Source organism: Paroedura picta, chromosome 6, assembly GCF_049243985.1.
Source record: "Paroedura picta isolate Pp20150507F chromosome 6, Ppicta_v3.0, whole genome shotgun sequence".
NCBI classification, from domain to species: domain Eukaryota; kingdom Metazoa; phylum Chordata; class Lepidosauria; order Squamata; family Gekkonidae; genus Paroedura; species Paroedura picta.
The window spans coordinates 88,039,680-88,065,924 of NC_135374.1; the positions used below are offsets into that span (position 1 = coordinate 88,039,680).

The window sequence follows — 26,245 nt, forward strand, 5'->3', positions numbered from 1 at the left end:
GAATGTGGGGTAGATCATGGGACAGTGCAAGAAGAGATCTGTAAGGACACCCCTTAGCAGTTGGCAACTGAAGACTTATTTTTAAGTTATTTATGTAGAGGGAGACATTGGACTTCAACATGGGGTGGCATGGAGAAAGACAGAAATTCAGAAGTATTTGGTATGGGGCCCTGAAGAGAGTGGACGTATGCCTGGAGAAAGAATGTAAACTTTGGAATTGTTGGGGAACCATCTCACTAAATAAGGAACTATGGGCCAGTTGTTGTCCCAGTAGGGTGGATATGCTGCAGGTGCTGGCAGAGAGTAGAGGAGGAAATGTGGCTTGGGTCTGTCCCACGGTGCATATGGCCCTAGCAAATCTTGTGCTCCACGAGACAGGGGTCACTGGGAATTGTTTGGAAGTGACCCCAAAGTTCTGGCTGAAACCTGGGACTGCAAGCTGGTCTAAGAGCCTGTGAATGAGATCTACTGCTAGTCCTCTAGGATGGGCCCAAGAGTGTGTTTGATGTATTTGCAGAAACAGTGACTAGTGATGTGGAGGGGTAGATGTTCTTCCATCCCCATTCCCCAATTTGCAAACTCAGGTTCCTTTTCCAGAAAGAGCGTAATCAACTGAGCATGGCCAGGGAGGCATGGATCTGTGATTTTTGTGGTCTAAGCTGTGGCTATTAATAGAAGACGTGATCTTATGGTGAGTTTGGAGTGAATGGATGCAAAATCCCTGAGGATCCGCAAGGATTGTTTCAACTGACTGTTGGAACCATGTTTTTGTTTTGTGGTGTGGCCATGAAGATTCAGATCCTTTATTTTTGTGATGTATGGTGTGGCTATTGATAGAATAGATGATTTTATGGTGAGTTTTGGGTGACTGAATATAAAACCCCTGAGGATCCGTGAGGATCTAACCTTTGGAACCTTGTTTTGGCCCTATGGCATCACCATGAGGCTGTGGATCTGTGATTTTTGTGGTGGCTATAGATAGAAATGATCTTATGGTGAGTTTGGGGTGGCCAAGTGCAAAAATCATGAGGATCCATGAAGATCTGTGTATTTTAACCATGTTTTCCCCCCACTGCGGTACCACGATGCTGTGGATGCATGATTTTTGTGGTGCTGGGTATAGTCTAAGACAGTCTACAGAATGAAGGTGGTTTTATTTTGTTTCAGTGTAAAAATCATATGAATTCATGAGGATCCATTTGAAATCATCTAGATCGGGCTTTTACCTACATCTTCCCAAAAGCACTTTGTAGAAAAGTAAAGTAGAAGTCTAGATTTATTTGAGACCTTTCACCCCACTTCCAGAAAGAAAATTAGGAGAGTTAACCCAGAAAATGTTCCCAGGAAATCCCCCCAGGAAATCCCCCCCCCCACTCCCAGAAAGAACAATACATGTGTCTTCAAAGACAAAAAATAAAAGATGTCTGCCTGCGCTCAGCAAGGCTCTGATTGACAGGAAATCAGCCTCTTGGGGTGGGGTGGGGTGGGTTGGGGTGGGTTGAATGCCAGCCAGAAATTAGTAGCTGAAGACCCACATTTAACGCTGCAGGTCTCTCCCTCTCTCCAAACAGCGTGTGTCCACTTTCACCCACTCCCACTGAGAGCAAAAGAACACAATGAGCTTTCACATGGGCAAGGCATTCCCATTGAAACCAAAGGGCTTATGAAGATGCCAATCAAGCTAAACAGGTAATCATTGGAGTAGCCATGGAAACCAAAAGAGAACCCTCCCAAGCCCCATCTATGATGGAAGAGAGATTTTTGAACACTTCACACACACATGCACATGCTCCAAGGGAGGAAACTCCGCCCCCGAAAAATCCCCCGAACATGCACAGAGGAGTAAGACCCGTATGTGGTCGTATGCAGTCATCGGGGGCATAGCCATATGAGCCTGGTTCACAACCCACAAACGTCCCCATTTTGTGGGTTCGCGAAGACCCATGAGTAGGGTCTTGCCCATCTCTCGTTCTAATCCAAACACTCCAACCATTAAATCATACTGGCTTCTTTTCTGAGCATGCCCAGTGGGATACCTACTGTCATAGTTTTGGTGTCTGGTGTGGCAGTGTTCACACTAGAGAAGTCCTTGATAGAACCAGTGGCTCTTACTTTCTGCCACCTTTTTCTGTGACACACTGAGAAAAAAACAAGAGAGAAATGTGCTCTTTTTTTGCGGGGGGGGGGTTCAGCTACAAAATTCATTTTTATGCAAGACAGTTGTGGAGTAAACTCCTTGCTTTTGTGAAATTTCAGTGTTATATTTGCAAAATATGAAACTTGATAAACTGTAGTTGCAGTGTGTTTTATTACATTTAAATTAGAATGTAGTTCAATTTCTACCTGAGATGCGTAATAGTTCAGCTTCTATTTCCTGATTAAATTATCTAACATCCAGCACAGTGATACAGTTGGTGACCATTTGATGCCTAGATGTGCAGCAATGGCTGATTATTGGCAGTAATCTGATATAGCTTTAAAAAATCCATACTGGATTACAGTTTTTGTGTATAGGGTTAAATCACTATGCAAAGTCCACCTGGATTTTGCAGACAGGAGAGTTATTACCTAATACCTCAGTACAGCCTGCTTAACACTTTACTGTATTCTAATGTAAACATTTTCCATGTGTGTTGCTACACACAACGTCAGCTCTTAAAATAATGGTAGTTCAGAGGATAATGGGAAGCATCCCAAAGGAGAGAAACATGAGCATTAATTACTGGGAAAATGTATATTATTAACATTACTCCACATGAATTCCCAATGTGGTTTTTAGGGAACGTTAATTACTATCTACCATTTCCTTAACAGATGATCTCTTAGCAAGAAAAAGAATCCTGCTGCTAACAGCATTATCAGTTGCTAGTAAGGAAAACTATTCCTGATATCTCTGCCTCTGACAGTGACTTTTGTTCAGTGGAACTCGGAATTCTGGCAGTGTCTTTGCAGGGCAACTATGAGTTCTGGGACAGAGGCTGTAGCTCAGTGGTAGAGCCCCTGCTTTACATCCCAAGTTCAGTTCCCAGCATGCTCAAAAATGAAAGAGCAATAGCAGACAGATCTTGTTCCTTACAGTGACATCTGTGTTTTACTGATAGACTGGGGCACTGCAGTCATCAGTGTACTGCTGCTATGGGTTGCTTTGCCTGCGGAAAGGAACCAGGGTGCCCCTCTGCTGTGGCAAAGCTGAACCCTCTGCAAGGGAGGCAGGTCCATAGGGGCCTGCTGACACTCTGCAGCTGCTTCTCCCACCTCTCTGCCCTGTTGGGGAGTCGTTCTCACACATGGTGCACCCATTGCTAAATGCGTGTGTGGGCCACCACCATGGTGTGCTATGCCAAGTATTGCAGTTGTGAGGCTAACCACTGTAGTCCTGTGCTGCCCGACTTGGCATCTGGCCTAGCCCTGCTGAGACTATATTGCCTGCCTGGTGCCAATATTGCCATGTTGTGGGTGAGTGTGGTTTGGCTGGGGGCCAGTGGGTGCTGGACATGGTACGCATTGACCTCCTATGGCAGCTGGAGAGGGGTAGCTTTTCCAGGCCTCCGTGAGTGCCTATGGGTTATGCCGTGGGTTTTGCAAGCATAACTCTGTGCTGAACTCAAAACCCAGAAACCTTTATTGGCATAATTACTGTACTGTTGCCAGGGATTTTCTTGGGCTGGAACAACTTAAGTTAATTCCTTCAACGCCCATGCGCCCACTCCCCTCTGCCCCAACACAGACCACTGGAATATCTTTCAAGCACTCAGCACTAGGAGAGGGGTGATGGAGTAGTGTGCTGGCATAACTCAGGGATACACTGGCAAAACATCTGTATACTCCCTCCCCCCGGACTGCACTGTTATTATTGAACCCTAGTTTTATTTTAAACTGTGTTTTAAAATCATTGTGAAATATACTGGTGTGGTGTTGTGGTTAAGAACAGCGGATGCCAATCTGAAGAATGCACTCCTTCACATAAAACCTGCTGGGTGACCTTGGGTCAGTCGCAGTTCCTTCAGAACTCTTTTGGTTCCTTCTACCTCACACGGTGACTGGTGTGAAGATAAGAAGGGAAGGCAATCCTAAGCCACTTTGAGACTCCTTAGGGTAGGGAAAAGCAGTGTATATAAAAAACAACTCTTCTTTTGTTGCTGTAACTGTCATTTTTTAGTCTGTTGTGTTTTTGGAAACACACAATTAACTGTATTTTGCTTCAGAGAATATCCAGCACAGAAAATGAAGTGAGATGTATTTTTCAGGCATCCAGACAGATTTTATTTCTGGATTAATAAGGAAAAATTTAACAGTAGCTTGACAGCCAATGTAGTACAGTACAGAAAACTATCTTATACCCAGTGGCCGGACAAAACTTTGTTAAGATGGTGATGAGAATGATGGAGTATTTGCTACAAATATTAGAACTCTAAACTTATATGAACTTGTCGCATCTGCATCTCTTTGGGATAATAATTGATTTATCAGTGCATATCACTATATTTAGTGGAAGAGAATGTGCAGCAGGTCTGGAAGCCTATCAACACAGATTTCTCATTTGCTGTTTTGAATAATATAACACACTTTGCAAAGAACATGAGGTTAGTATTGGTCTTGAGCTTATCATTACAAGAGGGTGAATAGGAGGTCACTGCATCTTTAGGGGGCCTGGACTTAAATGAGGCTATCTGTGTGGTCCCAAATCTACAGACTGAAAGGATGTCAATCTGTCTTTTCAACAGCCTATGCAGTCTGGGCCACATGGTTGGCTGGGAAGGGGTGATGGAGTAGTGTGCAGGCATAACTCAGGGATACACTGGCAAAACATCTGTATACTCCCTCCCCCCGGACTGCACTGTTAATATTGAACCCTAGTTTTATTTTAAACTGTGTTTTAAAATCATTGTGAAATATACTGGTGTGGTGTTGTGGTTAAGAACAGCGGGTGCCAATCTGGAGAATGTGTCAAGAGAGCTGTAGTATCTGCACGGTAAATGAATGTAGGTAACTGTGCCAACATCTGTATGGCATTTGGGGTAGTGACTGATTTTTAAATTCCTGATTTTAGGTGCAATATATTCTAGTCCTATTCTTCTGCACTGTGTCATTGTAGAGATATGCCACTGAAAGCTTCGGATATATATCTCAGTAGTACATATACAGTCCTGACCTGGATAGGCCAGGCTAGCCTAATGTCACATTTTGAAGTTCAGTAGGGTTAGCCATTGTGAGTACTTTGATGGGAGTCCACCAAGAAACACCACGATTGCTATGCAGAGACAGGCAATGGCAAGCCGTCTCTTGCCTTGAAAACCCTTCATGGTTACCATTTGCAGACTTGATCCTTCCCCAAATATATATCCTGCCATCACCGACCCTGTCTTAATAATATGTCAGGATGGATGCAGAAAACATGGGTCTTTAGATAGTTGTTTGGCAGCTCTTAGGGTTTTGGGAAAATCCATTATCAGATATTCCAGCGTTTAATGTTAAAAAGCAGCTGTGGAAGGAACCCCAGTTTGACTGCTGACCTGACCAAGGAAAGTTTAATCCCCCCCCCTGTACTATTTCCTCAATAGAAATAACACAAATCCACTCAGATGCATATATTTTTCCTCTTCTGGAACAAATAGCAGTTCAAGGAAACCATAGTAGTAAAACCATGCAAAAGGAAGAATTACTGCAAGGACCACAGACACAGACTTCAAATGCTTCCTTAAACTAAAATAATGCTGATTTTTTTTTGGGGGGGTGTATGAAATAATCAGAGGGCACTGCAAGTCCAATACACTTGCTCTTACAAGTCCGTTTTCTGCTGCAGTTTACAGAGGAATAAAGGAATAAACATGCTGTACTTAAGAGTCTCATCTTCCCACTTGATCTTGGCAGTTAATGTGATTTCTCTAAAGCAGGTCACTGCACATTCGCACTCCCGGTTACTTTGGGCCAGTGCAAACCATTGGGGCATGAAAAATTACATTGCTCCACATGGCATCCAGAAGATGATATATGTCATAGCAGTATCATTTAAGAGGCCTATTTGAATGCACAGCTTTCCTTTTTTAAAAAAAGAGGACGGCAAAGACTGTAGCGTGGCATTTCAAATTTACACCATTTGACAGCTGTGGAAAAAAACCTGAATGATTGCTTTCTGAAGAAAATCAGTTTTATTTTCTAAGTGTAAACATGCTTGAACCTAATGCCAAAGTATATTAATATTAAGATGGGTTTAGGCAGGGATAGTCAAACTGCGGCCCTCCGGATATCCATGGACTACAATTCCCATGAGCCCCTGCCAGCAAATGCTGGCAGGGATTCATGGGAAATGTAGTCCATGGACATCTGGAGGGCCGCAGTTTGACTACCCCTGGGTTTAGGGGTGGTTTAAGGTAAACTGCCATACCATACTGAGTAGTTGCATTATAAAAAAAACACTCTGTTCTTCATTGCCCAATGTCCCTCCCCACGCCTTTCCCGCTTCTTTAAAATGGACCTTATAAAGCGGTGGTCCCCAACTGCCGGGCTGCGGCCTGCTGCCGGGCCGTGAAGGCCCTGGCACTGGGCTGCGGCTCCCTCTCCCTGCCCCCCCCCCCGCAGTAAGAAACTTACCAGGCCGCAAGCTTGCGGCCCGGCAAGCTTCTTACTGTGGGAGGTGTGAGAGGGAAGCAGGGCCGCGCATGCGCCATGCACAACTGAAAATGCGCATGCGTGGCACTTCGTGTATGCACGCATGCACGAAAGTACCGTGCATGCACGTTTTTGGGCACGCATGGCACATGCATGCAATCGTCCTCCTTGCTGCTGCTGGTCCCCAGCCTCAAAAAGGTTGGGGACCACTCTACACAGAATGCGATTTCTGTTTTGATTTGGGACAATTTAAATTTTCCTTCTGCAGCAAGAAGGATTGATCCGGAGTGACCTTACCTTTATTGTGCGATATCTTGGAGTGCTTTTAATGCTCAATATATTTTAAAATCGTATTGTTTTGAATCTGGGCTCTCCTCCATGGTAGGGAACCCAGGATTGGCCACCGGTGGTCATGTGACAAGCCTGCCTTAAAGGAGAAGCCCCTAATTTCTCTCAACTTCTGTTGGAGCATTGGATTATTAATAATAGGATTTGAGACGATGTAGGTTTTAAAAATTTACAAATAGTACTATTTTTTAATTAAGCCGTTGTGAGCTGCCACAAGACCACTCGGAGAGGGGTGGCCTATAAGTCAAATAAATAATCAGCACTGATGTCAGAAGTCTGATGGCGAGGAGTCATTGTACACTGCATCAGTCTTACTTGAAAAGATACACCGAATCCTGGGGCATGTATCATCCATCTGCTGCCCATGCTGGATCTATAGTTATTAATCATTCAGACACAGAATAATTATATCAGCATAAAAATATGCGTATTAGGAAGCCCAGTTTGCTGAAATAAGCTTATCACTGCCCTGTGAAGGTTATTTTTAAATTTACTTTAGAATTAATAGGCATGTAACAATTATTGTATGTATCATTATTGCTTTTGTTTGTCTTTACAGAGATGTTTGCATTTGTGTTCTGCATTTGGATCACTGTCTGTCTGCATTGCATATAAAATTAGATGGTATTCAGATCCTGTCTGTCTGTACTTACCTACAAAAAAGAACAAATGTACACTTTTAGAAAGTATTGTCATAGATTTTATATTTCACCTAGGTCCATATTAAACTTATTCACAAGCCTCTGGCTAAGCATTTGTGTATGCCATTGAAAGGGAAAGTACCTATGAACATTGCCGTGAGCATGGGATAAAACATTATAGTGTTGGTGAGAAAGGTAGAGGATCAGATATTTATCCTACGCATTCCTTTTGACCAGAGTGAACAGTTTGTAGTCCACTGTTCTTATCTCTTTATTATATTTGCATTATAATATGTAGACGTGTGTACATAGAGCAATGTCAAGTCACAGCCAATTCATGGTGGCCCGATAGGGTCTTCAAGGCAAGAGACAAACAGAGATGGTTTGCCATTGCCTGCCTCTTCAAAATGATAGCAAGATTTGAAAAGCATAGGAACCTTTTGCTAATTCAGGTTTGCGCATATAGTGTGATCATATGGTGAGATAACCATATCCCTTACTTTTCTGAAAGGAAGCATTAGTGTAGATATCTAGTAATGAGACATCTTATTACAATTATTATGTTGTCATTTTATTTTGACGTTTGGTTATTTTATTTCTCTTTTTCAGTGTTCTATCCTATCTGCAAAAAACTCTTTGCTGTAATTAAGTGCTGAAGTGAAAAGCTAATTTCAGACAGTGGATGGGGGTTCCTTTTGCGGACTTCCCCCTCTCACAGCAGATCCCACCTTTGCCCCTTCCATGCTGATCTCAGAGTCACCCCATGGGAGTACCTTTTGGGAAACATGACAGGCTGCACAAGGAAAAGGAATGAGCAGCAACTGTCTTTCTCTTCTGCTTGTTGAAGTGACAGAATAAGACCTTTGGATTTAAGCCCAGGTCTTTTGTCAGGCAGGCATTGAGCTAGATGCCCAAGTAAACTGGTCAACAAATATTGGGATGTTCTGCTTCTAGAGAAACAGTAGCCTTTGTATGATCTCCTGTGACCTTCAAGTGGTTCTAGGATCCAGGGAAGTACTACTAGGATTCTTCAAGAAACTGAAATCAGACTAGTATATTTGAGAGATTACTTGTGTCTCAGATCTGCCAGGGTCAGGATGTTGTCCATAAAATGCAACAGTGCATTCGTTTGGCGTCAGTCTGAGAATCAGCAGAACCAGTCTCAATCTGGGTCACTGGAAGCAAGCATAGCATTTTACCATCACCAGAAAAAAAGCATACCACCATCTCTGCATGCTGTCACTGGTGTCAATTACTTTCCTCTTTGCTCTTCCCCCATTCATAATCTAAGATTAATATTAGTTGCAACATGGGTTTAGAATTCATACTGTACTGCTTATCTCAAATGTAGAAACTGCAAGACTTGTAAGCATCTAGCCTAATATCTGAGTGCTCCATGTCATCAACACAGATGATTCAGAGAAAGTGTATGAAAAGCTACAGGGCAGTTATAGGAGTTCTTCATCTCATGTCATTTGCACTCAGCTTCAAACAGTTATTTTAAGAAGGATGCCCTTTGCATGTGCCACGTTATAATTTTATTAACCTATCAACAGGCGTGAACATAAGGTCAGAATCCCGTTAACCTCTCATGCGCAATTTATGTTTTAGAATTCATTTAAACAAAGAAGTTAATTATAGCCTTTTATATTTTTACTCATAGAATTTTAGAGGATTCTAAGCATCACTTTCCATCTTTATTCAAATTTATTACAACCAGTTTTAATGGGGTTTTCAAAGTGCATGCGTCACTCAATCAGTGGATTTAAAACAGGGTGAATATAAATGTAATATTAAAAAAGAATCCTTAGCCATGGTGTGATTCTAGCTTCATTCGAAGACATGCACACCAGCAATTGTAATACTTTTCCATATGTCAGTTTTGCCCCTCCCACTGTCCTCCCGTTGAACTCTCTGCTAGTATTATTTTGTAAACCTCTGCCTGTACAGCTGATTCATATCTACAGTTCATTCGTATCCCTATTACTAAAAAGGGAACTTTTAAAAACAAGAGAGATTGTTCATGGCTTCCTGATCAACTGGTCACTGCTTGTGCACAGTCAGACTCCGGTGCAATCTTGTAGAACTTGTTTTCTCTGAGCTCAGCCCTGGAAAAGAAAAGTATCATTTGGACTAAAAATACTAAGGCTGCTTTCAAATCGGCCTTATGACTGCAGTGGGGAGGGGCAAAGGCAGGAAGTGGTGGAATGTGGAAGGGAGCTTCAAACCAAAAGCCAGGGAGGCAGCTAACTACTCCTTTGTCAGGGTGGTGAGCTGAAGCTGTCTGCATGGCTAGCCCCACTCTGAGGCCTCTAAGTCCTCCCTAACCAACGAGGACATGAAGGCAGAAGGCGGGGTCAACCCAGGGGCTTCCAACAGGCATGACACATGGGTTGACTGAATCATGGGCAGAAGATGGTCCCTTAAGTTTCTGGTGCACCAGAAAGATTTCTGCTGTTCTGGATTCTTAGGAGGATGTACCATTGTGGTTAAAAGTGCTGTCAAATCACAGCTGACGTCTAGTGGTCCTGTGGGATTTGCAAGACAAGAGATGTTCAGAGGTAGTTTTGTCGTTGCTTTCTTCTTTGCAATAGCCTCTCCTCTAAATATGAACCAGAGTTGATCCTGCTTAGCTTTCACAATCTGATAAGGTTTTGCTAGCCTGGACCATCCGCTCCTACTGATTTGCTGGCCATTGATGAGATGAAATGGCTTTGAGGTTTGGGTGGGTGGGGCTTGGAGGCAGAGTGTGGGAATGAGTGTAAAGGCTGGAAAGCTGTCTTGGGTTTCAGTTTCATTTTGAAAACCCACGTTGATCTCTGCTGAGTCTAGCTGCTGGACTGAGCTGTTCCTCCTCCCTGTAACAAGCAAGCAAACAAATGAAGGTGGGTGGGTGCAGCAGGCCATGACTGGTAGAATACAGCTATAAACTTGGTAGTGTCGGGGTCTGGATGCATACTGCAGGTTGAATTGGAGTATTTTTATGCTTCGATTCAGCAGTGCAAACTGTTTTAATAATCCAGATGCTTTTACTTAGATTTTCAGCCTGGGTTAGTCATCAGTGAATGGCGACCCAGCTAAATTTAACTGAACAATGATGGGTGATGTTTTCACTGTGGGAAAATAAAAATGGAAATTAAATGCTAAACAGATTTATTTTCTTGAACTTGGTGTGCATTTAATCCCATTAAAAATGCCACTATCGCAGAAGATGATGGATGCCATCTCAAGAATCCACATTATATGGGTTTGCTCTGGGTTTTTTTTTAATTAAAGGTATATTGGTTGAAAATGTGTTTGTGTCAGATTTCATATGATGCACAGAAAAACATGAGAGGGAGATGGACCCATTAATGCTGAGTCTCCTGAACAATGAAAGCCCTCATTTAATTTAAGATACTACATCAAATCTGAGCTATCTTCAGATGTTTCTTGACTTAAAAGCAAGGGAGAGAGAATCAGGTGGGGAGCCATATGGATCTGAAGCAGCAGAACAAAGTTGAAACAAAATTTTATTCAAGGTGTCTAAACATTCAGCAAATTACTGCAGAAAGCTTCTGTGTGTATGCAGGATACTTTGTACGCACGAGCAAGAACGCTGTGAAAAACAGGGTCCTGAGCACATGGAGATATCTCCATGTGTGAGGTTGGCATACTCATTGCAGACCTTCAGCTAAATGTGTGTATACCAGGGGATGGGGCATGACAGATATCTGAAGAGGGCTGACATCTTCTTTTCCAGGAAACTTGTTTCAAATTGTTTGGAATGCTAAATACGCCACTGATTACACAGTGGATCCATATAACAGTCCTTAGAACTGCATCCTTTGACAGGTGGAATAGGTGTTCCGTGGCTTTCTTGCTGCAGTCAGCCGAGGAAGAAAGATGGCTGTGAACAGACCATTACAAACTCACCGTCAGTTCATCACATGGAACAGTGTTGCTGAAGTGACCTACTTTTCTTGCTTTTGCGTTCAGAAGGCTAATCCTGTTTAGCATTGCTGGGAGGGAACAGGCACACCAAAGAGTATTCTGAGTTGTGCAGATGGCAGAGTCTTCACTGATGAATGTTTGTTTAAATTGTTTGTTCTTCTCTTGAATGTGAAGTGTGACCAGGATGTCAGTTTGAACTCAGGCAGCAGAGGCAGCCTGGTTTTTTTTTTTTTTTGCAGAGGGCAGATTAGCAGCGATATTCATAAGAAGTGTCTGTTCATACATATTTGCACTGCAAAGTTAATCCCAGAGCTAGTCCCAAAGCTATTAAGTGCAAGCAAACAAAAGAAGCCAACTGATCGAAAACTGTTCTTGTTGTGCGGACGTCAGCGTTGGCTTCATTGCTTGATGTGCTGTTGAAAAATAATACACAATAGCCAGGGGTAGTCAACCTGTGGTCCTCCGGATGTCCATAGACTACAATTCCCAGCAACTGTTGGCAGGGGCTCATGGGAATTGTAGTCCCTGGACATTTGGAAGACCACAGGTTGACTACCCCTATATTAAACAACCAACAATAGTAATTCTAACAGTGGAGGACACAGCCCAAAGAGGGGGAAATGCTTCAGTGCTGCTGCTCACGTTCATTTATTTGTTCCAATTCTAGTTTATTGTGCCTTATTTTTTCCATTGCTGCTGGGAAATGCACGGGGTCAAGCCTTCATGGGAACCAAGAGAACAAAATGCAGACACAGGCTTGATGCCTCTATTTAGGCATTAGTAGCATGGGTGACAGAATGATCAGAGGAGACTCTAAGACAGGGGTAGTCAAACTGCGGCCCTCCAGATGTCCATGGACTACAATTCCCATGAGCCTCTGTCAGCAAAGGCAGGGAATTGTAGTCCATGGACATCTGGAGGGCCGCAGTTTGACTACCCCTGCTCTAAGATGATAGCAGTCTCCAAGCAGCGACTGGATGCTTTAGGACGATCCTGCATAGAGCAGGGGGTTGGACTAGATGCCCTGTACGACCCCTTCCAACTCTATGCTTCTATGATCTGTCAAAGGCAGACAGACTCACAACTAGGCTTCTGAATTAATAGAAAGCTTTATTGGAAGTAGTTCTGAACACTCTAACGTCTGAAGTCGAATCTAATCGATACATGGTCAGCAAACAGTTATCAATACATCCTTCCCGCCCAAATGCCCCCTCTTTCCCGGGGTGGAATTCACCCCCCCCCCGCTTCCAGGTGCCATCCTGGGCTTCCTGCCAGACCATCTCTGGCTCCGGCGTCCTTGTTGGAATCGGCACCCTTCTTTGTAGATAACAAAGTACAAAGCAACATTTGCAAGAAAGTTTCACACCAGGAGAGAATGCACATCACAGTGTGAAATAGCTCAGGCTCATAAAAAAGGTTACAAAGATTCTACAAAAGCACATTCTACTAAATATGGAGTCTCTCTAGTCAATCACAAATCATGGCAGAGATCAGGGGCTGATCCTGATCTCAGCAGAACATCATGGAGAAAGTGTACTCCATGGCATGCAAGTGCTCAGGCCATTCACAGTGAAATCATAAACAGAACAACCCTCTAAGTCCATTGTTCTCAATGGGCTTAGCCTGTTATGATGTTTAGTGAATTCAGTCCCAGTTCCCCAGACCCAACTCTTGTTCCTTGCAGTCACACACAAACTGTGGAGAACTGCCTGTTAAAGAACACAGAAGCCAATTCTGCTCAGCACCAAGTCAAGGAAGGAGGAGGGGATCTTGCCTCAACCCTGCGCTGTTTTCCGGAGCCAGGGTGGGTGGTACTTGCACCATTCTGGAGCAGCACATGTAGAATCAGTCCATGGTGGCGGTGGGGGCACATGACCTATTAAAAGTTGTAATGTCTATTCTGAGAAGGGTGTAATTCTGTTTCGAATTGCTCTGCTGAATCTGCACAGATAAAGGAGCTTGCACCATCAATTGATCAAACAAATTGAGGGTTGAGGGTAGGCAATAACTGTTCTTACTGACCTATTTATCACTGAATGACTTGTAAGAAGGTAAACTGTTGCATTCTGCACTAGATGAAGCTTGGTGCCGTGGTTAAGAGCAGTGGCTTCTAATCTGGTAAGATGGATTTGAGTCCCTCCTCCTCCACATGCAGCCAGCTGGGTGACCTTTGGCTCATCACAGCCCGGTTAGAGCTATTCTCATAGAGCAGTTCCCTCAGAGCTCTCTCATCCCCACCTACCTCACAGGGTGTCTGTTGTGGGGGGAAGAACGGAGGGTGATTGTAAGTCACCTTGAGATTCCTTGGGGTAGTGAAAAGTAGGGCATAAAAAATCATATCTTCTCCTCAGTTACAGCACCACAAAAAGCATATTATAGTAAGGCATGACTTCTAGACTTGGGACAGGTCTACTCAATGGGAAGTGTTTTTAGGCTGCTGGCTTGTCTAAACCAGACAAAAGTGGTTGCAGTTTTCTTATGACAGTGGTCCCCAACCTTTTTTTGGCTGGGAACCGGCAGGGTGATGGCCACGCCCGCGCATCATGCATGCGCGGCTGAAATTGCGCATGCGCGATTTCGGGCACGCAGCACACATGTGCGCATGCGCAGCCCTGATTCCCTCTCCCCCCCCCTCTCGCAGTAAGAAGCTTCCCGGGCCGCAAGCTTGCAGCCTGGGAAGTTTTTTACTACGGGGGGGCGGGGGGAGGGAACCACAGCCCGGCGGCCTGGCTTTCGCGGCCCGGCACTTCATTTGAGCAGTCATCGGAACAAAGCTCTTTTAACCAACCCCCAGTCATAATGGGTGTCAGATAACAAAACATTTACTATATGATCTTTTCCCCATGAGTGTCTAGTACAAGAGGGGAGACAAAAGATAGAGAGAAAGGAATGGAAGTAGATGTACAGTTACACGTTTTGAGATTGTGACGAAAAGAGTTAGATCAGGTGCAGAAAACCCCTAGCAAATGAAGACAAAGAAGGGTTTTATACCCTGTTTTTCATTACCCAAAGGAGCCTCAAAGCGGCTTACAAATATCTTTCCCTTTCTCTCCCTACAACAGACACCCTGTGAGGTAGGTGGGGCTGAGAGTGCTCTAAGATAACTGCTGTGTGAGAACAGCTCTAAGAGAACAGTGACCCAGCTGGTTGCATATGAGGAGTGAGTAATCCAGCTCTCCAGAGTCTTCTTCTCTTTAAGCACTACTACACTGCTCTGGCTCAGCTCTCTCCTAGGCCTAGTATAACCCTAATCTCTACTAAGGCCTTTTCTCCCCCTGTGCCAAGGTCCCAATTTGAATTTGACACCTACATTTAGGAAATTAGGTCCCAGAAGCTGACCTCTGACTGAGGGGAATGAGACTCAGGTCAAGGAGGCCAGACCCAATTTGGGGGCATCTGTCAAATTTGGCCCACCGACACTGTGGGTTTGTTAGTGGGGGGGGGGGGGTGGTACTCATGCCTAAAAGTTTGCTCAACCTGTGTTAAGATAGTTTGCTTTCATTTCTGTATGTGGGCCTTTTTTCTAGCGTTAATGAACATTGCCTCTTAAAACTGTTATTTGATTGACTTTAATTGAGAACATTATCACAAAACTACACTTGCAGCTCCAAACATTCTTGAATGATGCAACTGCATTCCATCTCAAGTTATAGAATTGTTAAATCAGTTGGCACCTCCAGTTTTATGAACATTCTTAGCACCTATCTGCAGGGATTTTCTATTTATATGGATTGGAATTCTGCCTTCCTCCTTGGGCAGTGACTTTAGTCAATCAAAATCATTAAAGGTCTATGCGTGGATGGCTGAACTGTGGTTCTCTGGGTGTCCATGGAATACAATTACCATGAGCCCTGTCCAGCATGGCCTTGCTGACAGGGCCTCATGGTAATTGTAGCCTGTGGACATCTAGAGAGCCTCACTGTGGCCACTCCTGATCTACAGGGTGCTGTTTTGGGCCTTTCCTGATCTTCTGAATGACACATTTAATGAGTATGCTCTTATTTTTCCTATTACTCAACTTGTACTTGTTTAAGAGCCTGCTTGGTGTAGTGGTTAGGAGTGTGGACTTCTAATCTGGCGAGCCGGGTTTGATTCCCCGCTCCTCCACATGCAGCCAGCTGGGTGGCCTTGAGATTGCCACAGCACTGAGAAAGCTGTTCTGACCGAGCAGTGATATCAGGGCTCTCAGCCTCACCCACCTCACAGGGTGCCTATTGTGGGGAGAGGGAAGGGAAGGCAACTGTAAGTCGATTTGAAACTCCTTTGGGCAGAGAAAAGCAGCATATAAGAACCAACCTTCTTCTTCTAAAACTAATATTTCTGAATATTCTTTATTAAATCAATATCAACTGATGTTCCTCTGAATATTTCACTTTTGCTAAGAATGAAGAAGAATAGTTTCATTTTTTCTAGTTTGCCTTAGTTCTGTTTAGTGAGGTTGAAACATTTTTCTTTAATTAGGGAAGCTTATGATGACAAGTTGTGGACCCCCGTAGAAGCTGCATTGAAAATAATAAATATATATGGTTTAAAAACTGTTCAAGACTTGGGATAGTCCCCCACTGTAATCTTTCCATCCACCACTGAGCTTCCCCTGCACAGCTAATTAGCACAACAGTGCATGTCATTTATGGCCATCTGAGGTGTTTCTGTATCTCACCTTGAAGCATCTGGCACTCTGTTCCTTCTGACCCTGTTTGGTTGCAAACAGCAGGTTTGATCCAATCAGTCCTTTCACTCAATCACACCTCATTCCCCTCTTCGTTATAGTCCCAGTCATCCATGCAGGCCCCTTTATTCTCATCACAGGTTTTTTGATTGTCAAAGGAGACACTCTCCTCCTGTGTTTACTGGTCAAAATGCTAGTTGGATCTAACCAGGCTTCAATATTGCAAGAATCATTGGGAAAAACCATTGATGGACTGTTCAATATGCCCATGATGCTGTCTGTACCTGACTCACTGTACTCAAAGGTGCAGTGCAACCTAAATGTGGCTATCATTTGGCCAACATAAGCAAATAAACAGAATCTAGCAGTTATTCATAAGGCAACAAAAGATATTTAGGTGTCATAATGAGTTAAGTAAAGCAACAGTAATTCTGTCTGAAATCTAGTAATTACAAAAAGCTAGTAAAACAATGCTTTAAATTTATCTTGAATTCTTTCAACAGAAAAAGCTGCTTAGACAATCTAATGGATGAGGATGAAAAAGACAAGGCGAAGAGGTAAGCACTCCTCCATTCTTCTTTCTCTCCTCATCTGTCAACTTTGTGGGACACCTAATTGCTTACTTGCTGAAGAGTCTTTGCTCATTTAACAAATCAATAGAGAGAAGACAGAAAGCTATAAAATAATAATAAATTGAAAGACTAGTAAATCACAAAGCACTTGTTGTGTGCCATTCTTTCAAAATAAAGGGCCATCAGAATTCATTCCTGTGAATAAAGTCAGTGTGACACACACACATAGATAAACAAAATTCCTTTGTTCCCACAAGTCCTATATTCCTGGAGTACTTGAATTTTTTAAAACAAAAATCAGGAAAGCAACAGAAATTGAAAAGAAACTAAACATTAGATTAGTTTCTGTTATGAGAAAAATGCAGATACTTGGAAGATATTTAGGATACTTCATAGCTTATCTAATACTAGTATGGTACAGTCAATCATTTACTTATATTTAAGTGAACCCACTGGTTCCCTAGATAGAACACTACCTAAAGTGATATGTAATAAAATGTATATCACAAATGCAATGCGATATCATGCAATGAAAACTGAAGACCAACCTACAGTCAAAATGCATGAGTAGAAAGGAAAGATTTCACCTGTTTCTAAAGATGGACAGATATTAGCTTGGAGGGGTCTCATTTAGAAGGTTCTAGAAGAGAGGTGCTACGATGGAATCTCTTTTTAGCACACATTCCTCTCATCTGAATACTCTGGATAGATAGAAGGTGAAGGCAGGATATTAACATATGGAAGAAGATATTTCATCTGGAGAAAAACATTCCCAGAGATAAATTAGTCCCACACTGAGTAATGCTTTATAACACCTTTCCTAGAAACTTACAGGAAGCCAGTGCTAGTTGGTGTCAATTGCTCATTTCTTCTGAGGTGACATAATAAATGGCCCTTGTGACCACAGAGGCCTCTTAGCAATCTAGCAGCAAAAGAACAATACTAAGCAGCATATTTGCTCCTTAAGAATTGCTCCACAAGAAAACGTAAAAATTGCCTCGCTGAGGTAATCATCAGATCCCCGAGGTCATCATAATCCCATCCAGGGCTTTGGGCACTTGGTTCTGTCTATTTCAGGGCAACTGTCTTGCCCTCTCACACCCACATTTCGGTCATGCACATCAGCTCTACCTCACATCCTGTGAAATAATCTCGCAGGGTTAAGGATTTGTTATTAATCAACATTGCAGAAGACTAGTGTCGGCTCTACCCATCCCAAGCCTCCACCGTCACATGTTTAGGGATGAGAGAGAGATTAGAGGAGCAGTGGGCATGTCCATCTCAATGGCCAGGGCCCTATCAGACCTTCATATCTTCCCGCTCTTCTATTGTCCAACCTCCTCCCACTCCGATATTGCCATTGGTCCATTATTGTTGAGATTCCTGATCCTGGTAGAACCCCTGTCTTACTTTTCCCAACCCTTAACTTCCCTCCCCCCTAAAGTGCATAAAACCTCTAAAAATATAGGGACATTCCACCTGTGAAGTAGTGAATATTTGAATTTAGAAATCCAGAATCTGAATATGATATAATTCAGTACCTCTAGGTTGATAACTTTAAACCACAACCTAAAGATACTGAATTGTTAGTCCTGTTTTATAGGTTCGAGGCTCCTAAACTGGGGATACTGAATTGTAATAAATACATGTATATTGTTTAATTTATTTTACATACTTTTCTCACACCCAACCCTTGGGTGCCCAACTTTATTGGGCACCCTTTGTGTTGGGTTTTCCCCCTTCCGTTTTGGTTTACCGTGTCTAATATTCCATACTTTACCTACATTATGGCATTCTGCAAGGAAGGTTGGCTAGAGAAGTATCTGCTCCTTAAGTCTTACAATCTGAAGAGCTTCAACTGAAAACACAGTTTCTAATACTTGAACACTGTCATACCTGATAAGGGGAAACTTCATCGTAGCTTTACCACCAATCCACCCCTCAGGATAAGAAGCAACTATAGTTCTAATTGAATGTCAGTTGTGGGAAGAAAAATCTTTTAAATGTACAGAAGAATTGTTGTAAGTTCCTGTTCTTGGAATGGTAGAGAAGGGGGACTGCTTGACCCCCAAGACTCTCAAAGCATTATACAAGTGAAGTTATCTCTCTGAGGGAAAAGGCTTTAGGCAAGTTCTTCTCTAAAGCAAGAAGTAGTATTTGGAGTGGAAATGCTACCAGGGAAAATAACTGCTAATTTGGTCAGGGAAACAAGGAAGAGTTATGGAACCAGAACCAGAATATACACTTGGAAATACCAAGTGTAATGTCCTCCTGCCCCACTTAGTATCAAAAGAATAATGCTTTCTCTGGGAACAACAGCACAAACTCTCTCCATATCAGGGAAACATTGCATATTTCATTTCATGCTTGGCACAATCACACAAGCATTATGTACTTGTGCAATAAATCTAGAAAAGACATACAAAAGAGATTGCTATCATTTCACATTGGGGTAAAAAGTAGAAAAGTGTCAGGTGCAATAAAAGACTGTAATAATGGTCAGATCTGATTGACATCTGGAGTTTCACAGCAGCTGTTTGCTGTTGGCGTCCCCCCCCCCTTTCCTGGGTATTTTATCAGTTTTCTGAAGCCAGCAGATTAATTGGCTCATACAGAGCTTTAGATTGCATCTGGTTGGGCTTCCTCATTTTTCTTCTAAGAATTTCTAGTCTGAGCATTGCTATTTTATGCCGTCTTATCTCTTTTCCTGTTTCTTCATTCCCTGCAGCTTTTCTTTACTAATATAGGTCATGCTACTCTGTTGCTGAGCTCCACTGTCTTTTTTCTAACACTTGCTTTATCAAGATGCAGAAGTCCACTGTCTCTTATTAAAGAAAAAAAGAGAGCGATTTACCCTTTAGCTACTCACCTGCATATTGCTGCAGGTGTAAATGGATTATATTTTGGCACCGGCAATATATATGAAGCACATGTCTCCAGTGCAGAATTAAATATGTACATTTCTTTACAGTTTGTGAGGGGTTTTGGATATGAATGATGCAACTAAATATAAGCATATGTTGAAAGTTCTTGTGTTTAGGCACTTCATTAAATGTTGACCTGGCACTTTTCCCATTGCATGTAGGGTATGGAGTATGTACACATTGCCAGCACCGGCTGGTGAAATCCCCATGGAATGAAGTTGATGTTCACATGTTCTTTATCTCGTTTGTTTGTGTCCCTGCATACTGAGGCCTGGTCTTTACTAGTCAGGGCAAATATTATTTTCCCACACCTTTCACTAACTTGAAAGTGAAACTGACATCATAAAAATATTCCTTTTGTAAAATTGATGCATGTTTATTGGTGCCTTCACCATATCATAAACCTGCCAGAGCAACAAATGCAAATATAAGCCCTGTTTTTTTCCTTACTATGTAGGATAAGGTGACCAGATTGTCCCACTTTTGGAGGGACATCTAGGGGCACCTGGCAAATTGTACTTATGTTGAAATTTAAAAATATATATTACAATACTATTTTTGCATTTTATGTGTTCTATGAAAATTTTTGTTGCTCCATATAGACTCCCCCCCCCCCCACGGTCAATGGTGTCCCGCTTTACCAGTGTTAAAATCTGGTCACCTTAATGTAGGATCAAGAAACTAACTTATAACATCATGGGGAAAAAAGCTACTGGCCAGTATCTTATATGTTTTCTGCATGGTGATGATTTCTTTAATATATGGGTGTGGGGAAGGGAAATTTAAAGCACAGTCATCAGTTCTCACATGGGACTTTGTACATGGGAGATCTAAACAATTCAAACCTATGTGCCTACAAGCAAGCCGGTGACAACAACACCAGGACCAAGCATAAAAACATAATTTAAGAGGTGCCCTGTTGGATCATCTGAACAAATGCCCGGCTGGTTTGTTGGAGGGATCATCTGGGCTTCATCCCCTGGCAGTGAATTTCACAGTGTGATTATTTGTTGAATAAAGAAGTATTTATGTCATCTGGAGAGCTTGGAGAGAATACCAACAGATTTGAACTCTTAGATAAGCTAAGAAGCACAAAGTTACCACTTAGTTCTTAAAATGTTCAAGTGGAAACCCTCTTACCCATCTGTATCTGTGTATGCATGCAAATCTGCAGAAATTGTACTTATAATACAAAGTTCATGATTTTTCTATAAGAACTTATAAAGACCCACAAGCTTCCACACATTATTATTTTTTTAAATGTACCTTTTTGCAGCTGCTTGTACAGATCTTTACCAGTATTAGAGTTGGAACATATGTTCCACTGAAAGGAAAATTAAGCTAGGAGCTGTTTTCCTTTAAGCATCTAACAAACCAGAGATATATCTTTTCTCAGCTGAAATAATGGAATGGAACAGTGGGATGTTTTTAAAACTGAAATGAGTTTGGGGAAAGGGTAAGGCTTGTGATGACAACTTCTAAGAGCAAGACTCTTCAAATGTTAGTATGTATGTGCACCTCTGGATTGCAGCCAAAGACGTGCTTTACCGGAAAATAAACAAAAGGATAACAACATGGTAGCCAAGTCGCTATGGAAATAATATTAAACTCATTAAACATTGAATCTGTGCTGTTATTTCCTAGCTTAGATCTCTTTTCTCCATGTGATGTTTTCTTTCATAATTCCTGAGTGAAGAAATTAGAGTGGGTGAGAGGAAAAATAACAACATTTTGAAATTTTGGTCTGATTCCATATTTCAGTCTTGGGATTTTGATGTAAAAAAACACTTTTGTTAATAATGCACCATAAGAGAGATTCAGGTGGGTGGTTGTGTTGGTCTGAAGCGACATAAATAAGTTTGATCCCAGTAGCAGCTTTGCATAGGAAGCAGTGTGCCTGCACATGAATGCTCATCCTTATCCATTGTTCCTCTTATATATTTGTGAAACAGGCCTGGGAGTGGAGACTGTCCTCCCTGTCTGAGATGGAATAGGGCCAATCAGGGAAGCAGCTGTGGCACCGGTGGGAGGGGGGGAAGGCCCCAGGGAGGCAGCTGCAGGGGGGCAGCCGCAGCCCCGGCGGCCTGCGGGGGCCTGGAGGGGGGTCTTTCTAAACCCGTTCTCATGAACAGGCTTTGCAGCTAGTACCTTGAATAAAACCTTGTTGGTCTTAAAGGTGCCACTGGTCTCGAACTTTGTTCATAAGAATGGGAATTATTGATGACTCCATTTTGTGCATCTGTATCCACTTTTCTCCTTTTCATAGGGCTTCACGCAATAAGTCTGAAAAAAAGAGGCGCGACCAGTTCAATATTCTCATCAAGGAACTCAGCTCGATGCTTCCAGGAAGTACCCGCAAAATGGACAAAACAACTGTCCTTGAAAAAGTCATTGGCTTCCTCCAGAAACACAACGGTAATAAAATAAAATGGGGTCTTCCTTAAATTCCACAAGTATTAAAACCTGGTACCCATTTCCTTATTACACAGTGGAAGAAGTGGCATCCATATTATGAATGAGAAGAAATTTAAAATACCACTACCCTAGTGAATGTGATAAGCTGAAAATCAAAGGCGTATCTAGGTTGTGGCAGCTGGGGTACATGACCTAGATGCCACGTGTGGGACATGAGAGGGAGCAACCCGTACTCTGCCCAACACTGATGGAGATGGCCCACGAACAGCCCCAGGTACCCCACCTACACCACTAACACCTGCCCCTGCGGGCAGAGGATGGCAGCATCCACCCTTGTAGGCAAAGGTCAGCAGCGTGCACCACCCATCCAGACATCATGGCCCTGAGGCAGGGTGCAGTGCTCCTTTATGAAGGGGTGGAGGGCAGCAGCACGTGGCACTTATCCAGATGTGACGGCCCCAAGGGTGGGGGAGGGAACCTTCAGCCCGAGGCAGGGACATCGGGAATGGGTGGGGCAGGGAGTGGGGATGGCTATGGGTTATGGTCCTCACATTTGCATCACCAAGCCCTACCCCCTGGCGTCACCAAGGCATTAGTGGTGTAGGTAGGGTGCCCCAAGTGCCAATGTAGCCAGGCCTGCTGAAAAGTCATTGCATTTTAGCAAGTTTCAGATGTGGGACTCATTGAAGTGGTCAGTAATCTGTCTGTATGACTTTTTTCTCTATTACATTTTAATCTAGCCATCTTGAACGTTTTGGATGAGGGTAGAATAAAAATTCAGTAAGTAGATACTGAATGAAGGCAGTGGAGGAAGAACAGGATATGGGTCCAACAATATGAAGCATTGTAGGCTTCACACATCCATTAACTTAACACCGGTTAAGATTTTGCATCCAGCGCTTTGCTTCAAAGGAGAGGACAGATGTTTGTCTTTCTTTGCGCAGTGCATTGCATCACTGTAAAATTCTTGTACAAGTCAGGTTCTGCTTACCAATGTAAAATCTTCCACTTAATATGTTAAGGTGAATCTGCAGAGTTGATGTTTTTTTCGGGGGGTGCGGCTAATCAATATTGAATGTTGTTTTGGATATAGGTAATACAATATTTCATTTGTTTAGAGTTCTCATCACAGGCAGAGATCTGTGAAGCTCAGCAGGAATGGAAGCCCTCCTTTCTCAGTAACGAAGAATTCACCCAGCTGATGTTAGAGGTGAAGTAGAACAATTCTGGCAGACTTGTGAATTCCCCCAAAGTGCATGGTGGCTGTAGTTCTGTAAGCAGGGTAATTTTAATTGGCAATTGTAGAGGTGGAGTGAACGCTGCAGAATAAAGGCTGGAAACTTTTGCTCCTCTGCATGAGGTCTTTGTGTATCTATGTATGCCTGTTCCTAACATAAAGGCTGAGAAGGTAAATAAGTAAAGAAGCCCAAATGAGCCAGGCAGCAGTATTTATTTTTTTTAAACTAATTTAAAACTCATCAGGTAGTATCCCTCCTAATAATACAGGTGCTCTGTAATAGCATGAAGAAAATTATAACAGCTGTTTTCTTTTTTTGTCTTTTCACATCAAAGCACTATAAATTAGTATTAATGCTAAAAATCCAGACTGAAAAATATGCGTCATGCTAATTAAACTTTCATGCACATCATGGTTTTGAACCAGGTTGCTTTGAAAGGTAACAAACACAACATACAGACAACCATTAGTTTCCAAAATGATACCATATTAGATCAGCAAATTATAATAATTGTCCTAGCAATAGACAGAAGTGCTTTGACATTTTGAATGGCTGAACTCCATTTGCTGGATATTCTACATGAAGAAAATATCTGTTCCTGCTATTTAAGTTACCTTTTGATGTTATAATAGGAATCTGTTGAAAGCTTTTAGTGATTGTTGTGTTGGCTTGTCCTAAAGTTCAAATGAACAAAAAAAAAACTGGAATTTGTGGCTACATGGGGCCTTTTAGTGAGCTCCTCTAATATTGGAAGCTAAATTATTAGCAGTGGCTATTGCTGTTTCTCTCTTCTCTATTTTGTGGCTGTTTAAAAAAAATCTTTTAGTTGGCTGATTTATTTCAGTCTGGATGATTTCGATGGTTTTAATTATACAATTTATGTAGGTTTTATGTAAGCCACTTTACCTTCTCAGCCTTCAAAAGGCCATATGGGCTGTGATTGCACAGCAAAGGTTTTGGATCCCCCCCCCCCAATGAATAAATTGAATTACCTTAAATTTAAATTTTGAATGCATATCTTCTTAACGGTTTTTTCACCATGATTATTATTTGTGAACTTCCATCTGGCCGTTGTATAGCAAGTAGAAATCCAGCAGGTGAGGTTTCCCCCTCTCAGTGTTGTATCCACAGCACGTGGAGGTCTTTTCCTGGGGAATTTCTGCTTCTCTTGTACCTGTTACTAGCCTCCACGCATGTTTTGTTGAGTAATCAGTACAGGGACATGTGCCATGTCACACAAACTGTTTGCAAACAGAAATGCAAATAATAATGATGATGATGATGTTTGGATACTTGATTCCTCTGTAAAATCTTGATGAATTAATTCAAAGTAAGTTATTTACTCAAATCCATGGGAACAAACCGAACTTGATTGCCTCTGGAGGATTATTTCTGCTCCAAACGAAGCCCAACTGTGTCATTATCTCCTACATGTCTCATTCTGATTCTTAGCATCCTGAGAACAAGGAAGCAAGTTGTTCAAGTTGGTTTTGTTTTATTATTTTTATTTACTTCATTTATATCCCACTTTTCTCCCTAAGGGGGACTCAAAGTAACTTGCATCATTTTCCTTGTCCTCATAACAACCCTGTGAGGTAGGTTAGGTTGAGTCTGCTTGACAGGCCCAAGTAACCCAGCAAGCTTCCATGGCAGAGTAGGGATTCAGACCTGCAAGTTTTTAGGCATGTAAAAAGAAGCCACTAGTAATAATGTTTACATTGCATCCTAGGGTGTAACCCCCCCCCCCCAGTGAGTTTCTTCAATAAGATTTTGCTCCAGACCACTCCATCAAATATAATAGTCATGGTTAAGTTTGAGGTTACAAGGGAAGAGAATTAAACCCAAACTATTAGCGGGAGGGAAAAAATTCTCTCAATGAGTTTCAGCAGAACTACACAGCTAAAAAAATAATACGATTGATAAATACCTGTAATAATAAAATATCTGTAAGTGAATTTGGCCTTGAAACCCCTGCAAGTCTTTGAAAGATTTTTCAACAATTAGATTTCAGCGTATATGAAATTCGTGAACGCCCAACTTATACCATTTATGTCTGTAATTTTCTTTCCTTCCATCTCCAGGCATTGGATGGGTTTGTTATTGGTGTTACTACAGATGGAATCATCATGTATGTTTCTGACAGCATCACACCTCTTCTTGGACACCTGCCAGTGAGTAAACTGTTTTCAGCATAGTTGCACTGAGTGTATTTGTTGCCACTATATCTCTGGATCAGAACATAGGCTATCAGGCAGTTCCTCTCATGGAAAGAGAGCTAACACCATTACTGTGGGTAGCAGAAATATCCTTCATGCACTTTGCCACAATACTGGTAGCCAGTGCATTAATTGCTGGTGTGGCACAAATTTGTTGTATACTGAATCAAAACATTTGTCTATCTAGGGGCGATTCTGCACCAGTGGTGCCACTCCGGGGTGCTGACGGTGCAGTGCGGCAGAACTTCATGCTCCGCTGCTTTCTGCATCCCCAGAGGGGACACATTTTGGCAGCAGACCCAGTCCACCCTGTATTTGTGCATCCCAATGGATTCAGCTGGGGTGGAACAGTTCCAGCCATTTTTTTTCCTGCAAAAAAAAAAAAAAAAAAAGCCCCATTCAGCCTCACAGCAGCACGAAGTGCCATGGAGCTGAGTGGGGAATTTTTTGTCCCCTCCGGGCCTCCATAGGACAAACAGGGAGGAACTGGGCTTGGAAGGCTGGGCTCTTCCACAACCACACGAGCAAAATATCTGTGTTCCCTTAAGCGAGACAACAGCTGCCTAATGCACACTGGGCCTGGGAGAGGCCTGCCCCAGTGGACAAGAGTTGGACTCTTGCAAACTAGTGGATCCATAAAGATTTCCTTTCCAGCTTAAATAGGCTGGGAGGTAAATAGC

At 42.5% G+C, this 26,245-nt stretch overlaps 1 protein-coding gene across 5 annotated transcripts in view; it reads left to right on the forward strand.

Annotated features, from left to right (window-relative positions):
• Window positions 1-26,245, forward strand: part of NPAS2 (neuronal PAS domain protein 2) — a 76,964-nt gene that overhangs the window by 16,267 nt on the left and 34,452 nt on the right. For all 5 annotated transcript variants that reach the window (XM_077343530.1, XM_077343527.1, XM_077343528.1 and 2 more), the window contains exons 2-5: window positions 16,704-16,757; window positions 21,963-22,111; window positions 23,230-23,321; window positions 25,431-25,520. In XM_077343530.1, the coding sequence (XP_077199645.1) occupies window positions 16,704-16,757; window positions 21,963-22,111; window positions 23,230-23,321; window positions 25,431-25,520 (385 nt within the window). The remainder of the gene's footprint in view (window positions 1-16,703; window positions 16,758-21,962; window positions 22,112-23,229; window positions 23,322-25,430; window positions 25,521-26,245) is intronic.